We start from the raw sequence: 14,274 nt of genomic DNA, 5'->3' as shown, positions 1-14,274 counted from the left end.
GTGTTAAAGAATACGTATTACATGTAGGAAACGCGTCTTATAAACAAATATCGTAGAAAATGTAGTTTAATATCTAAAAAATTTCTTACTCCAAAGTTTGTTTCTGCAAAATAATTATTCAGTTCAGTGGCGGAGAACAGGGTATGTTGTCAAGTAATTATTCCTAGTAAGTAATTTTAATGATACTTAGCCCCTTTTGTAGAGAGAAACAAAATTTGTACAACTTTCACACTATGTATCTCAAAAAACTAAAGCTCTGACAATATTTGTCCCCACGTGACCTATAAGTTTCTAATACGTATTCTGAAACACCCTGAAGTGCAGTTTAGTACCCATTTATCTGATTGTGTAGAACCCTTATTGTACTACTTTACCTCAAATTAACTATATTGAAGGATAAAGTTAGGGATAATTAGGTAATGTAAAACTAACATTCACACAAAATAACTAAGAAAGACAATTTTAACGTTTTTTATTACTCAACAATAGGCATCATTCATTTCAGTATTTAAAACAACAAAAATGCCATAATTTATATGTGTGATAAATTTAACAAATACCCTGAGTAAATAAATTATTGACTTTTTTCCCTTTATAGCTTTTAGTATTCGTCATTTTCGAAGGGATGGTTTGGATGACCAGCACCCCTAAAACAAAAAAAAAAACCTTCTTAAAAACCAACAAACATTAAAAAATGAACAAATCATACTCAGAGTGTTGGCAGACTCTTCCATTGCAATCAAACGTATCCAACACAGCTACATCTTCTGGTTTCAGCTCAAAATCGAAAATGTCCAGGTTTTCTATTATCCTAGATTTGGTCACGGATTTGGGAATTGGCACCACCCCCAATTGGTGCAGATACCTAAATCATAAAAAACGTGCTAAAATTGATTTTTTTTTGAAATATTTCCAAATAAACACACCTGAGGATTACTTGGGCTGGGGATTTCTTGTATTTTTCAGCCAAAGCTAAGATTTTAGGTTCTTTAACCAAAATAGGGTCGCCTGGTTTAGCCCAAGGTCTGTCGGGAGAACCCAAAGGACTATACGCGGTGATGACAATATCCAAAGACTTACAGAAAGCTGTGAGTTTCTTTTGGTTCAAATATGGGTGACACTCAACCTAAATAATATTTCTGATTAGTTTTTAAACCAGTTTCATGGGTTTTTGTTACAATACTTGGTTAGTCACTGGCTTAATGGTACCATTCTGGATGATTCTTTCCAGTTGACGTTTGTTGAAATTGGATACTCCAATCGATTTGGCCAAACCTTTTCTGTGGATATCCTCAAAGGCTTTCCATGTGTCTACGTAGTCAATGTCACCGTATAAAGTTTTTCCGTCTGGTCCTTTAGGGGTGTATTCTTCACCTTGCTGAAATAGTATTTTAATTTCAAAAAAGTGTGATTGTCAAAAGTGGTTACGTATATGTTTTATCTTTTGGAGTGAATTGTTTGCATTCCTAAGTAAATTTGATTTATTTGCTTTAAACTTATCACTATTTAATTGACCACGTTATTTAGAGAACTAATTACCCCCCCCCTTACATAATAACACCAATGCCACAGATGTGTTCAATTGAACTATTGATGGCCTACCAAACTGATATCTTCCACAATAATCACATATTTTAGTTGCTACAACATAAAATACCTTGAAAGCTGTAGGCCAGTGAATAAGGTATAAATCCAGATAGTCCAGTCCCAAATAGCCTAAACTTCTTCTGATAGTTGGTTCAACCAAGTCAGGCCTCATCAGGTTACACCACAATTTACTGGTTATAAACAAGTCCTCCCTTTTCACCACCCCTTCCTCAACTTTGGCTTTGATTCCGGCACCAACTTCTTCTTCATTAAGGTAGTAAAGGGCGCAATCAATGTGCCGGTAGCCAGCATCGATGGCATCTTTCACTGCTTGAGTGACTTCACCAGGTTTAGACTATACATTAAATCAAATATAGTAAAGCAGATTTTGTCGTTGTAAAACCAACTTACCTTCCAGGTTCCCAAACCAATTGCTGGCATGAGTTTACCATTGTTCAGGACGACGTTTGGTACTTTCGGTGCCATGTTTTTGGAGTACTAACTATACTAAACCGTCTATGATGTTAATGCTTCTAAACGCTATAGATAACAATGAATACGCAATAGCCATGTGCGCCACAGTTTTATGAAAACTGAAGGTCGGAATTAAAATAGAATTTGATTTCAGCAGCTTTTGACGCCATAGGCGTAGATTGACAAAAGGCTAGAAAGAACAATGAGTGGAACTAAATAAAGCAAATAGATTTTGCAGGGTGGATTATGAATGAAAAATTATAGAAAAAAGTATTAACAATGTATAAAAAGTATTTCGATTAGTTGATCTGCTTTGAATAGTATTTTTTATGCAATTTCAAAACTTTTTAAAATCGTTTATCTTAATAGTAAGTCTACAGCTGTTAATCACATCACAAACTATGCACAGATTGTGCTATAATTTACGTTTTTTTGATTTAATTTTTTCTTTTATTATTCAACTTTTGTCAAACAATTTAAGAAGACTACAAACAACATAAACTCTAATTTTGCCCGGAAAAGCTTCAAACTTATCAGCGTTTTACATAATTAACAACTTGCGCAACCTTCTCGAAATTATCAAAAAGAAACAAATCAAGGACTGTACTTGTCATTAATCACCACGTAATCATTGCTGAGTGTTTTTTTCATTTTTCTTTTCTAACGTTTGACTTGGAAGATAAAAGTGTTGATTCGAACCGGGTAACAAATTAGTACCACTTCTTATCGATTTGAAAATTATATTTATTTATCCGTTAAAACCAGTCAGTTACAAAAGTTTTATATAATTTTTAACAGTACTTATAATAATTATTATTGTAACGCATATTTATTATTAACTAGTTTTAAATGTATAAGTACAAAAAGATTGTATAGAGTGTGACGCAAATAGTGTAAAAATATGTATAAACAAAACTGTTTACTCTACCATATACCAAAAATTATCAATATGACAATTAGTGGGGCCTCACTATAAAAACAAAAAAATGCTTTTGTAAACGCATCTATAAAAAAATAAAATTTCAATTCCAAATCCAAATTAAAAAAAAAACTGATAAATAACAAAAAGTCGATCAACCTTACGTAAACGAATTAACATTTACTCTTCCCCTTCGGGTATGGTAGGAGGAATCACTATAGGACTACTTTGACCAGCTTCATTAGGATTTGTTGGTAAAAACGAAGGTCGTTTCGCGGAAATTTCAGCTTCAGTTTTGATCGCTTCAGCATCTTCAAAATCTTCATCGTCGACTGAAGATTGCTGTTCCAAGTGACGTTCGAGTTGCATTAAACGCATTTGAAAGTAACGTTTCTCTTCGTTGATGCAGGCCAAGTCTTTTTCTTGTTCTGCTATTACTTGTTTCAGGTCGGATATGATGTTTAGGTCTTCTTGACGTGATTCTCGACGTTCGTAACGTTGACGAACTTCTTCAAATCTAGAAAAAATGTTTATTTATTTTCTTCTGAACAAAACTAAACATCCACAAAAGGAATACATACAATTTAGTGAGGCAGGTAACTTTTCTTTGCAGATGATCGATCGTTTCCTGCGATTGTTTGTGCGAACCCATGTATTTCAACCTAAATGCTTCCCTTTCCTTATCCCTTTCTTCCAATAGTTGGGCGATGGTTTCGTGTAAGCTTCTGTCAGAAATGGAAGAAAGGAGCTTTTACAGGGCGTATCAAATTTCAATGTAGTTTTTCACGTGTAACATGCCAATTATATGAAAATGTTTCAGCTTGTAAATCATGCAAATATACAGGGTGACCGATCGACATTGAATGTTTTTGGATTGATTTACTAATCACTGCTAACTAGTACTAACAATTTCAAAAACATTCAATTCCTATACTGATCACCCTGTTGTCTTGTTAAATGCCTTTGAGGACATTTGATGACAATCACCATCAGTCCAGATTCTTCTATTAATTACTAAACATGTATTTTCAAACAAAGATTACAATAATTTGTTACTTTACAGGAAAAAAAATGCTTTACTTAAACGCAATTTTGTTAATGATGATCAATACAGAGATCATAATGTAAAGGAGTGTTTGACAAATGGATCGGGATAGGACGTATGAAACTAAAGGAAAGATCAGTACTAAGACGGATGTATCCGAGGATAGACCACATTTAGTACATCTATATGAAAGATATAACAACAATGGATGAACGTGTGATTTTATATTAATGCGGTTCTAACCTTATTTTTTCGTCAGCTTCCGTCTTCAATTTGGCCAAGTCGCTGGTCTCTTGAGCGATTTCTTGGTTGAGCACCTGCACGCCACCTTCTAAAGTCTCGATGCTGCTTTGCAGATCGTCTATAGTAGAATCTTTGCTCAGGATTTCGTTTTTCAAAGCGTCGATTGTTTTCAGGAGTTCAACTTCTCTAGAACTTGATGATTTTTGTTGGGTGTACAACTGTTCTTCTAGAGTGTTGTATTTGGTTACGTATTCGTCTTCGACCAATTTAACTGCTTCGCACTTTTGGAGTTTTAAATTTTCCCACTGAGAATCTGCAGAGTAAACATTCAGAAGATGATCATTCATCATTTTGTACACAAGTCAACTGCTTACCTAACTCTAGACGGTGCTGCTCTACTAAACTTTCCATTTTCTGTTGTGCGTCTTTTTCAAGTTGCTCTTTAACAGCTTCTAAATTGGAGGTGACATCGCTTAAGCGACTTTTCCACTGATTTTCAACTTCCCTTAATTCTTGTTCATGCTCCATGGTAATTTTTTCTGAAATAAAGTTTTTTTTATTAGTGTGAAAGCAAAGAGCACTAACCAACCAACCAATTTCTTCATCATGTTGCAAAGCCAGTTTCTCATAATTATCGTGATGGGTCATGTCAATTTTATCCATCAGTCTTCTCAGTTCCATGATATCTCTATCTGTGTTAGACCTCACTCTAATTAATTCTTCGTGGTAATACTCATCTTTCTGGTCCAAAGCCTTCTTCAGCGACTCAATCTGTACAGACAATGCTTTTAGACTCTTAAACCCACTTCAGCAGAAACTTACCTCTTTCAGACACTCCCTCATTTTATTCTCCCATTGAGTTTGTCTTTTCTGAAATTCCGCCTCTTTTTCTTTCCTCACCGATTCCATAGCGTGGTATTTCTCTTCGTTGTGGATCTGTTCCATTTCGTCTTTCAGTCTACCACACTCAGTCAACAATTTCTCCTCCCAGTACATTGCAATCTCGGTTCTTTTCTGATTCAAGGTGTCTTTCAATCTTCGTTCCTTGTCTAACAGTTCTTGTCGGTGTAGCCTTTGGATGTGTTGCAGGTTTTCTTTTTCTATTTCTGTTTAGTTCAAATTAAAATATTGTTAACTACTGGCTAGAGTGTACATACCAATAAGGTTTAGCAGTCTTTTAGTTTCGTTCTTCAAGCTGGCTTCAGCCTGCAGCATTTGACTTTGCTGATCTCTCATCTGTTGCAAAGCTTTTTCTTGTTCTGAGGTTCTGCTTCTCAGTTGTTGCACTTCACTTTCGAAGGATTTCAGAGCTTCGACCTAATAATTTAATTTTTGAATGCGTGCGGTTGGGCAAAACAACGTCACTTTACCTGTCCTAACATTTTCTCAGCTTCACTCATTCGTTCTTCAGCTTCTTTGTAGGCTTGCTGGAGTCTTTCTTCGATGAGTTTCTCTTTTTCGTCCAGTTTCTTCTTGCAAGTTTGCTGGACTTCGCGTAATTTCCATTCGAAATCGGTGAGCAGATCTTGTTCCTTGACTATATTCACTGTACGTAGTTTTTCAAAGTCGGCCTTCCATTTTTTTTCGATTTCTTCTTTTTGTTTGGTTGCTGTTTCGAGAGTTTCAGCCAGTTTCTTTCTTTCCTCATCCCTAAAATATTTCACATTTTTTACCGGCTATAGAAGGGACTAGACATAAGTAATACCTTTCAGATTGTAATTCTACATGTTTGGCTTCTAGTTGATCTTTCTCTTCTTTCAGTTCGTTAATCTGTCCTTCTAAAGTTTCAATTCTAATTCTCAAGTTCTTGATAACGCCCTCCAATTCAGTGATTTTTGATTGAGTTTCCACTTCATACTTGCTGTAAGATTCTAAAAAAACCTTTTATTAGCTAGGAAGAAAGTTGGGAAAAGTTGAACCAAACCTTTTTGGTTTTGAATTTCTTCAGTGAGGTCGAAATTTCGTTTGCGATAGTTTTCTAGCTCGTTTTCCAAGTGACGTATTTTCTGTCTAACAATGTCAGCTTCTTTGTTGGCAGCGTTGAGTTCAGTTTGCAATCCTAATGTAAACAAAAATGTAAAAACAGCTGGTTTTGTTCGAAAAAACTTACGATCCATGCCAGCGGATTTTGCAAAGGCGTCACGTTGCAACTCCTCCATTTGGAAACGCAATTTTGTAGCTTCAGCATCTCTGATGGATAACTCTTTTGACAAATCATTTAACTGACTTTGGAATTTGGCTTCTTGGTTTATCAAATTTTTCCTGCAATTAAAACGTTAATTTTAGTTTACAAATGAATTGTAGTGTCCGAACCGTCCAAAACCACCCGGTGAAATGGTTCCTAAGCTGGTAGCACCAAACACCACCAACTTATACATAAATGAGATTTAAAGTGACTGATTTACGACTCAAATTGTGACTGATGGAAATGAAAAAAAAGGATAATAGAGTTCCTAGGATTGCCTTCTAAAAATACGGCAACATTCTTTTATTTGGCTCCCGAAATAGTCTCAAACTCGAGCCAATTCTTTGTGGAACGTTTTAAAGGTAAAGACCTGTTGGTGAATGAACTTTGTTAATAAAAAATATTTTAGTAAATTAAATTTACAAAGTTTTTTAAACATTTTACATAATTGAGCTGAGTATATTTAAAGTGTATGTAAAGCATGAACTTGAACTAAAAATACGACTTTTTCAAAACATTGTTCCTGATGTGTATTAATTACTTTCTCCTAGGTTTTATTTATTTTTAGGTTTAGCTTTCAACACCTGTTTATATGCAAGTTAATTACGGTTTTTTTTAGACTACTTAAACAGAATTTTGTGATAGAAAGTTTACGTGAAAATTAGGCGTCAATATTGCACGAAAAACACTCAGATATTTTCGTTCTCTCTTGACGCCAATTGATTCATAAACCACCCACTTGTATATCAAAAATAGCCAATTACCCTAAGAATAGCATCAGAAATTTGCGCCTTTAAACCTTTCAGTAAATTTTTTGGAAAAAATAAATAAAGAAGAAAATTCATCAGAACGTCAGCTGGGAAATCCCAGGAATAGTTGCAAAATAACGTTTGATCTACATCCATTCAATTCCAGGGCGGATTTGTATATACAGTTCAGTGAAATGCATTTAAGAATTTGCCTACGTCAAGAAATAATCTAATTTATTTATAGGTCTTGGCAAACTGTTTTAACAGTGGAATTTCATATTTTAATAAAATTAATTGAATTTTCCAGGCGGTAAATATTGTTCGGACGAGTTTGTCTGTGCCCAATAAGGTACTAACCAATTGAATTCCTTTAAAGCAGTTAGCGCACCTTTGAAAGTACGGACAATCCAAACTAGTCCAGTAAGTAAATTTATAATAATTAGGCTATACTTGTAATATAAAATTGACGACAGATTTGTACAATTTCCAACTAACCAGTGAATAATAGTTAGGTAAATTAGTGCTTTTCGTGAATCATTTAACTGAAAATTACCTCGTGACAGAATTATATTTATCTACACGTGTCAATCTCAGTTTGTCGACATTGAATGACACACGGATTTTCTATACCAAAAAATTGACGTAAATTTGACATACGTAAGTGAACAGATCAATTTGCACTAATTCTGTGAACTAATGCTTGCTAAGTCTATTCTAGTTGCGCAGATTTCTGTGAAAAATTATATATATTTTTTTAAACTTGGGAAATTTCTCAACACTCTAAAAAGGATTCTTTTTAATCAAAGCAAGAGAATTCAGTAGGGGTACTATGTAACTTGATAGATATAGAAACAGAGATTTAAACAAGGTAGACTTGTAGTAGGACATGCAAGTCAAAGTGAGATGAAGAAAGAAATTTCTTTTCTATTCCCTTACATAGTTCCACTGCAGGTCTATTTTTGAAAACATGGAACGGAATTCTCTGTTGATAGAATGTGACAGAAGAAGTTGACAATGGCGGGTTCCTGTCACATTCTGCAGGTCTTTCTCTTAATAATTCCCTTTCCTCGTTTCAAGAATACGCACCCTGGAAGCTTATGTATGTTTTTCCAGTCTGGCTCTTATCAATAAATCATGGTGTCACCTCTATTTGTCTTGGTTTCGACTGTATCTGGGCCCTAATTTTTGAAAGCAGTGAGTAGGACCCTCAAGAGAAGTTGTAATAGAAGAAGCTGACAATGGCAGGTTTCTGCCACATTCTGCATATTTTTTTCTTGGTAACTCATTTCAAGAATACTCACACTGGATGATATTGGTTCAGACTGTATCTAAACGCCTATGTACAATTTAGCATGATTGACATTGCATGAAGTTTATAAATTGACTTGTTTAGTGTGTTTCCAAAATATGTATACAGGAGTATAAAACTATTTATTACATTGATATCTATTTCTGGTGCTGGTTTGTCTTATAACCCGAATTTAACAAATTTAGACTTAAAAAAGCTTTATCTTTCTTAGCTTTTCTCCTGCTGTTTTATTGATTTTCTATCAAGTTTATTAAATAGTTTCTTTTAATCAACCACAAAACAAAATTACATACTCGTCCTGTACTGTGCTCTCCTCCAATCCACCATTAGGTAGTCTGGCTATAACTACATTTTCAAATTCCTTCTCCTTTTTCGTATTCTTCTCAAAATCATGGCGATCGTTACCCTCAATTCCGTTCACCGTGTACCTAAAAGTTTTTTTGACCTCCATTATGGGACTTTCTGGTGGTGTGGGCGCCTCCTTTTTCGGTCGAGCATTTTGTGGCGGTACCCTGGGCAAAATGGCGGTGGTACCATGTCCGCACGGTTTCACATTGGAACCGCGTCGTTGCGTGAGGCGATTCCCGTCACTCGCGTTCACTTTGAGTCCGTTTACGTAAGGATCGCACATTTTTGAGTCGTTTGGGTCGTTGTTTTTTTCGGAAAATGTCGCCACTTCACAATTGCCGATAGTTTTAGCTGCATTCAGCACATTTTTTGGCAGGGAAGTGGTGACGGTGTCGGGCGCAAGTTCAGGTGTGGAAGGTTGAGTATTTTTACACATTTCCCGTTCATCATTCGACGTGGATTGATCGATTTTTGAGTCATCCAATAATTGGTGGTTATCTTTGCCTGGACTAGAGTTTTTAACTTCCTTGCACTTTTTGCCATTTTCATCTTTTTTGGACTTTTTAAAGAAGCTGAACATGGTTCCGCGTACCCCGAACCCAACTTAGTTCTTTACAAGCCGCACGACATCGCTTTTGCACGCACTTGGACGATTGTCGAAATAAAACTACAAAATTTCTCACGGTTATTTTAAAAGGCGTGTTATAATATTTTTAGAAAGGCGATAGTCCACTTGAACTCAAAACTAATGAGCTTCCGAAAATTATGTCACTTTTACAAGCGCCGAATGGGGCTTTTGCAAGTGAATACGGTGGTCGCTCTACCAGTCTTCTGGCATACAAAAAAACAACAATGAACAGAGGATGTTAAAGGTGGGAGACAGTCGAGAATCTGGAATTGGCGTCACACTTAAAGAAAACCGCGGCAAAATTAGATCCTGTCCTTGGTTGTGTGGATTTCGAGTTGAAACATTTAGATAAATGCGGTTTAAATTTACCCAAGTGGTTAATGTTTACTTTTTGGCATTGTGTAATGTTTTAAGACTTAAAAATTCAATATATGCTGTGTGCAATCTAGGCTGGATATGTCTTCGTGAACATGAACGCTAACTATCCAGAATAAATGTTATTAGGTGGTATTTTGGGAAGGATTATTAACGGCTCTCACGATTGTACAAGATAGATCAAACCTGTTGACCTAGTTTATAAATAAATTTTTAGTTTTAGCATGGACAAGAGCTTTTAGAGTTCACCCAAATTGATTGAGCGTCTTAATTAATTACCATCAAAAATTAAGTGAAAAAATAGAACATAAATTTTGTCACTTACCAGGAAGTTGCTTGGTATTTTTAGTTTTGGCATTCTATTAAAGTTTAGCCAATCTATTCCTCCACCAAGGTATCAGAAAATACAGTAAGTCGAGTACCTCTGTTTTATTAAGTTTCTACAATGTTCAGCTCTCGGTTTTTTGTAGTTGATTGCAAGTTGTGAGTGAAAAATCAAAGAAAGGTTCATTCCTGATCCAGATATGTATAGATAGAGCTTTTTATACACAATCAAGTCCAGCCTAAATAAATTTGTTCTGGAAAGTACAACACACAGCAAACTAGTTTAAACACTGTTCAATACAAGAAATCCTGTACATTTTTGAAACTAGATAAGCAAAACTGGTAAATGGTTCTTATGTTACTTCTCACACTGAAGGATGTTTTAAAATGTAACTCACATACCTGTGCATGTAACAAGTACCTAATAAGTTTACTGTACTAGAAAGCACTTGTACCTACCATTGAGTATAGTGTTGCAGTAAAATCATCCCACTTCAAAGTGTTGAGGTAGATCCAGTTTTATGTAAAGTAAAACACGGTTGGGCTTTTTCCTGAATTTGCTGTTACAATGTGGCTTGGAAAACTTATGAAAGGCAGCAAACAACAATAACTTACGCAAATAACCTCAAGTCTTGATTTTAAACCGTAAAAATTCATCTATCCTCAAAAAACTCAATTTCCACAATACAAACTGTCACCACTATTACCGCCATATTGGAATTTTTGACAAGCACCTTCTAGACTTTCTACTTTCTAGTATAGTAGGCGGTGTAAGTGGCCATGTGCAGTATTTGCGTAAATGGCAGCACTGTTGGTAGTTTGTGATTGGTCAAAAAAAAGACACACATTGACATGTGATCCTGAACTTTTAGCAATACAGGGTAACCGGATTTAGTGTGTTTTGACAGGAAAACTCCATTTCTCGACTAGATAGGAAAATGTCTAGAGCTCAATTTTTGAAAAAAGATTAATGGCAGAAACCGTATTTTGATACCTTGTCAGTTTGCGGCGCTAGAGGGCGTTTTTCGAATTTTTTGCTGCTACCTTCCGTTTTCCCAATAATTGACATGACTTTCTTATTTTAAAAGCAACTTATAATCGAATATAACTTTTAAAAAAATTAGTTTTAAAAAATATTTACTACGATGTAAGTATGTCTATAGTTATTCTTACAAATAACTGAAATATGAAGTTAACTTGCAATGAGTAACAGATATACAGGGTGGTTCAAATTGATTGTAGGGTAATTCAAGAATGGAAAGAACATTAAAAATAAATCTCCAAAGTGTCATATAAACTGTAATCGAAAAGTTTTTTAATTTTTTTTATATATTAGTATTTAGCACTTTTAGTTGAGGATAAATATTTGTACAAGTCAGAATAAGATTTAGAGCTAGAATGTTATAGTTCACAAATAAATCCTAGATTGGGTTATTTAGTCTTTACTGAAACTGACTTGAAATTGTCTGCAATTTTTTAATCAGTTTTTTTTTAATTTTATTCAAATGTTTTTTTTGCAAGCCACCTTAATCTCAATTTTTTTAGTAAAATTTACTGCTCATCATTGTTTTTCCTTCTTGACGGCACCAGTATACTAAACAACTGGCTCTTCAAGTCAAAAGTATAAACATTTTGAATTAAAATTAATTAATAAGCACCAAAATAACCAATTTTGAGGCAATTTTGGTTACACCTTTTCACTGTTTGGCATGCATTTTATCCAAGAAATCACCGAATATTCAAAACGATCATTTTTAAACTAAAGTTTTAAACTTTTAACTACTGGGACTGGGAACGTTGCATAATAAGCAGCTAATAAAAGCAGTATTGTACAGGTCGTTATTACTAATCGATTTAAATGGATTGACAACTTGATAATAACTTTTTGGCACTGAAATTATTGTTTTTTTTAATGTGAAATTATGTAACTTTTAAACACTTGTTCAGTTGTAGTATTAGTAAGTTTACTACAATAAACCTGAAAAAATAGTAAACTTTTTTATTTGCACACAAAACACACACTGCTGGTATTTGATAGTGATGTGTTTACAAAACTTGGGCCAAATACTCGCCGAATCTTTACGAGCATCAATTTTTCACTTTCACATTGAACTAAATCCCTGTCAGAGCACTTTCCCTTCTGGAAATCCTTCCTGGATTTAATAGTCATCTAATAATATGAAATGTACACCATTAAAAAGTTGCTTATACTCCATAAATTCAACACGAATCCACCTACTACCTGGCTAATAATAACTTTGACACCACAATAATAAAGCGTGTTTTCTCAGACAAAAAACTTACCAGTATCCGAAAAAATTGGATATTGTCGAGCAATCCGCATCAACCCCATTAAGATTGATGGCTTCCATCAAAGTGTCTCCATCTCCTCCAACTCCTTGTATTGTGGGAGGTAAATTAGCAATACCGTCACTAAGAATTGTCACTCCATTCAAACCCCTTTCCATATCACTATTACTGTTCGCAGGGCTGAATGAGTCCGGACTAAAGACCCCAGTATCATCGGATTCATCACTGGACGTTTCGGTCAAATCCTCGTCGTCTTCAGGCTCGTCTGCTCCGTCCAGGCTGGCACCACCACTCATTTTACTGAAGATATTCTTCACGAAACTCATTGTCACCGATTTTTCTGCTTTAAGAAACGCGACGCAAGGCGTACGATAAAAGTTTGGCGTTTTATTTGGTACGACGCTATTTGCAGCGCAAAGGCACGCGATATTTAGACGCTAAGCTCGTACAGATTATTTTTGGCTCTAATCTAGATAAATTTTTGCTGAGCCGATGTCTCCTTCTAGCCTGTTAAACACACTGAGAAATGTGGTTTCGTTGCACCTCGACCGTGTAATTTGTTAATGTTTTTTTTGGCTCTGGAAGAGCCCTGAAATACGGTTTATTTGCTGTTAATTGATACAATAAAGTGGCACGTGTTCCATAAATATTTCCTGTAATTGGTAGATTTTGGAATTTTATGTGATTTTTAGGACTGGTCTACACACTTCTAAATTTATCTGTTTTATTCCAGTAAGGCATTCGGTTGACGTCAGTAGAAACACTCATTTTGTATGTGTAGAACAATGAATTGCGTTTTATTTCAAATGTTACAGTGAGCAACGAACCCATTAAAGCGATTCTAGTTTTGTTTCAATGCATTTTTGGTTTGTTGGTGTGGGAAAATACGTCACATTACACGCATGCAAATCAGAGAAATGTCATTTTTATGGTCCACAAGTACAAGTGTAGTATTTGGATAAATCAGTTTTGATTGGTCAAAAAAAGCATACCGCCCATGTCAACTAACTAAAAACAAGCAAATGATGAGTGAAAAGGGGCAAGCAAAGTCAATACTCAAGACAAAGAGAGATATAAACTTCAACAGAGTCATTCAACAGAGTTGATCACGTGACAATTAAAATCTTGTAATCAACTGTCAAAGTTCCATTTTTGTCTACAGCATTTGCAATAGTTTTCTTCTTATTATGGTATTCGCCTGTATAAGACACGATTAATGACAAATAAATAATATAACACTTTAAACTAATACAAAAACTACTCGTAAATAATTATTATTGTCTGATGATACCTAACTATACCCTGATTATTATAACTTTAGTTGCCCCGCATAACACAGGTGCATCTATTGCCAACCGAACTTACTGGACAATAATATTACATAGATACGGAAATTTAAATTACGCGCTATAAAATATGTTGGCAATAGTGCGCAATGTTGTCGTCTGTTTTTCGATTTTCCTGCTACCGAGTTATTCCGATCACCGATTATCTCGCCCGATCGTTATTCGTCTCGAAGTGTCAAATTTTGACGTTAATATCAGCGTTTTTAAAATTTGTTGTGACTTGTGATTCTATTTTATGTTCCTGGGGTCATTAAACGGTTTAATTGTGGACAAATAACATTCCAACAACCACGTAGCTGTCTGTTATGCCTAAACCGTCGAATACTGGCTCCAAACAACTTTATTCTATTGGATTTATGTGCAAAGCTGACTAGCAGTACTAAAGCTAAGTATTACCATTTACTAGCATGAGTAAGCTTATTCTACCAATAA

General features: G+C 35.0%; 3 protein-coding genes across 7 annotated transcripts; all 3 read right to left on the bottom strand.

Annotated features, from left to right (window-relative positions):
- Positions 1-455: 455 nt before the first annotated feature.
- Positions 456-2,166, bottom strand: LOC145731016 (aldo-keto reductase 1B-like). The gene is made up of 6 exons (XM_081982582.1): positions 1,999-2,166; positions 1,658-1,942; positions 1,184-1,378; positions 927-1,126; positions 710-865; positions 456-647 (listed from the first exon to the last, which is right to left on the bottom strand). Exons 1-6 carry the CDS (start codon positions 2,071-2,073, stop codon positions 602-604), a joined length of 957 nt encoding a protein of 318 aa, XP_081838708.1. The 5' UTR covers positions 2,074-2,166; the 3' UTR covers positions 456-601.
- Positions 2,167-2,781: 615 nt separating this feature from the next.
- LOC145730991 (uncharacterized) lies at positions 2,782-9,655 on the bottom strand. Of its 4 annotated transcripts, none has more exons than XM_081982535.1 (12): positions 8,805-9,610; positions 6,379-6,530; positions 6,193-6,327; positions 5,974-6,139; positions 5,639-5,918; positions 5,426-5,585; positions 5,091-5,368; positions 4,862-5,039; positions 4,643-4,807; positions 4,269-4,581; positions 3,562-3,705; positions 2,782-3,497 (listed from the first exon to the last, which is right to left on the bottom strand). In XM_081982535.1, the coding sequence occupies exons 1-12, from the start codon at positions 9,437-9,439 to the stop codon at positions 3,161-3,163; spliced, it is 2,943 nt and encodes a 980-aa protein (XP_081838661.1). In that variant the 5' UTR covers positions 9,440-9,610; the 3' UTR covers positions 2,782-3,160. The 4 variants fall into 4 exon arrangements, with proteins under 4 accessions (XP_081838661.1, XP_081838660.1, XP_081838663.1 ...); XM_081982534.1 differs by having other exon boundaries at positions 5,091-5,374; positions 8,805-9,545; XM_081982537.1 differs by lacking the exon at positions 8,805-9,610 and adding an exon at positions 6,582-6,707 and having other exon boundaries at positions 5,091-5,374.
- A 2,516-nt stretch (positions 9,656-12,171) lies between these two features.
- LOC145731028 (uncharacterized) lies at positions 12,172-13,749 on the bottom strand. Of its 2 annotated transcripts, none has more exons than XM_081982597.1 (2): positions 12,491-13,749; positions 12,172-12,432 (listed from the first exon to the last, which is right to left on the bottom strand). In XM_081982597.1, exons 1-2 carry the CDS (start codon positions 12,820-12,822, stop codon positions 12,357-12,359), a joined length of 408 nt encoding a protein of 135 aa, XP_081838723.1. In that variant the 5' UTR covers positions 12,823-13,749; the 3' UTR covers positions 12,172-12,356. The 2 variants fall into 2 exon arrangements, with proteins under 2 accessions (XP_081838723.1, XP_081838724.1); XM_081982598.1 differs by having other exon boundaries at positions 12,172-12,356; positions 12,491-13,586.
- Between the last annotated feature and the right edge of the window lie 525 nt (positions 13,750-14,274).

Source organism: Ips typographus, linkage group LG6 (assembly GCF_016097725.1).
Source record: "Ips typographus isolate SLU linkage group LG6, UJ_Ityp_2.0, whole genome shotgun sequence".
NCBI classification, from domain to species: Eukaryota; Metazoa; Arthropoda; class Insecta; order Coleoptera; family Curculionidae; genus Ips; species Ips typographus.
Note: the sequence above shows the minus strand (reverse complement) of the source record. Positions and strands in the feature narration are given on the sequence as shown.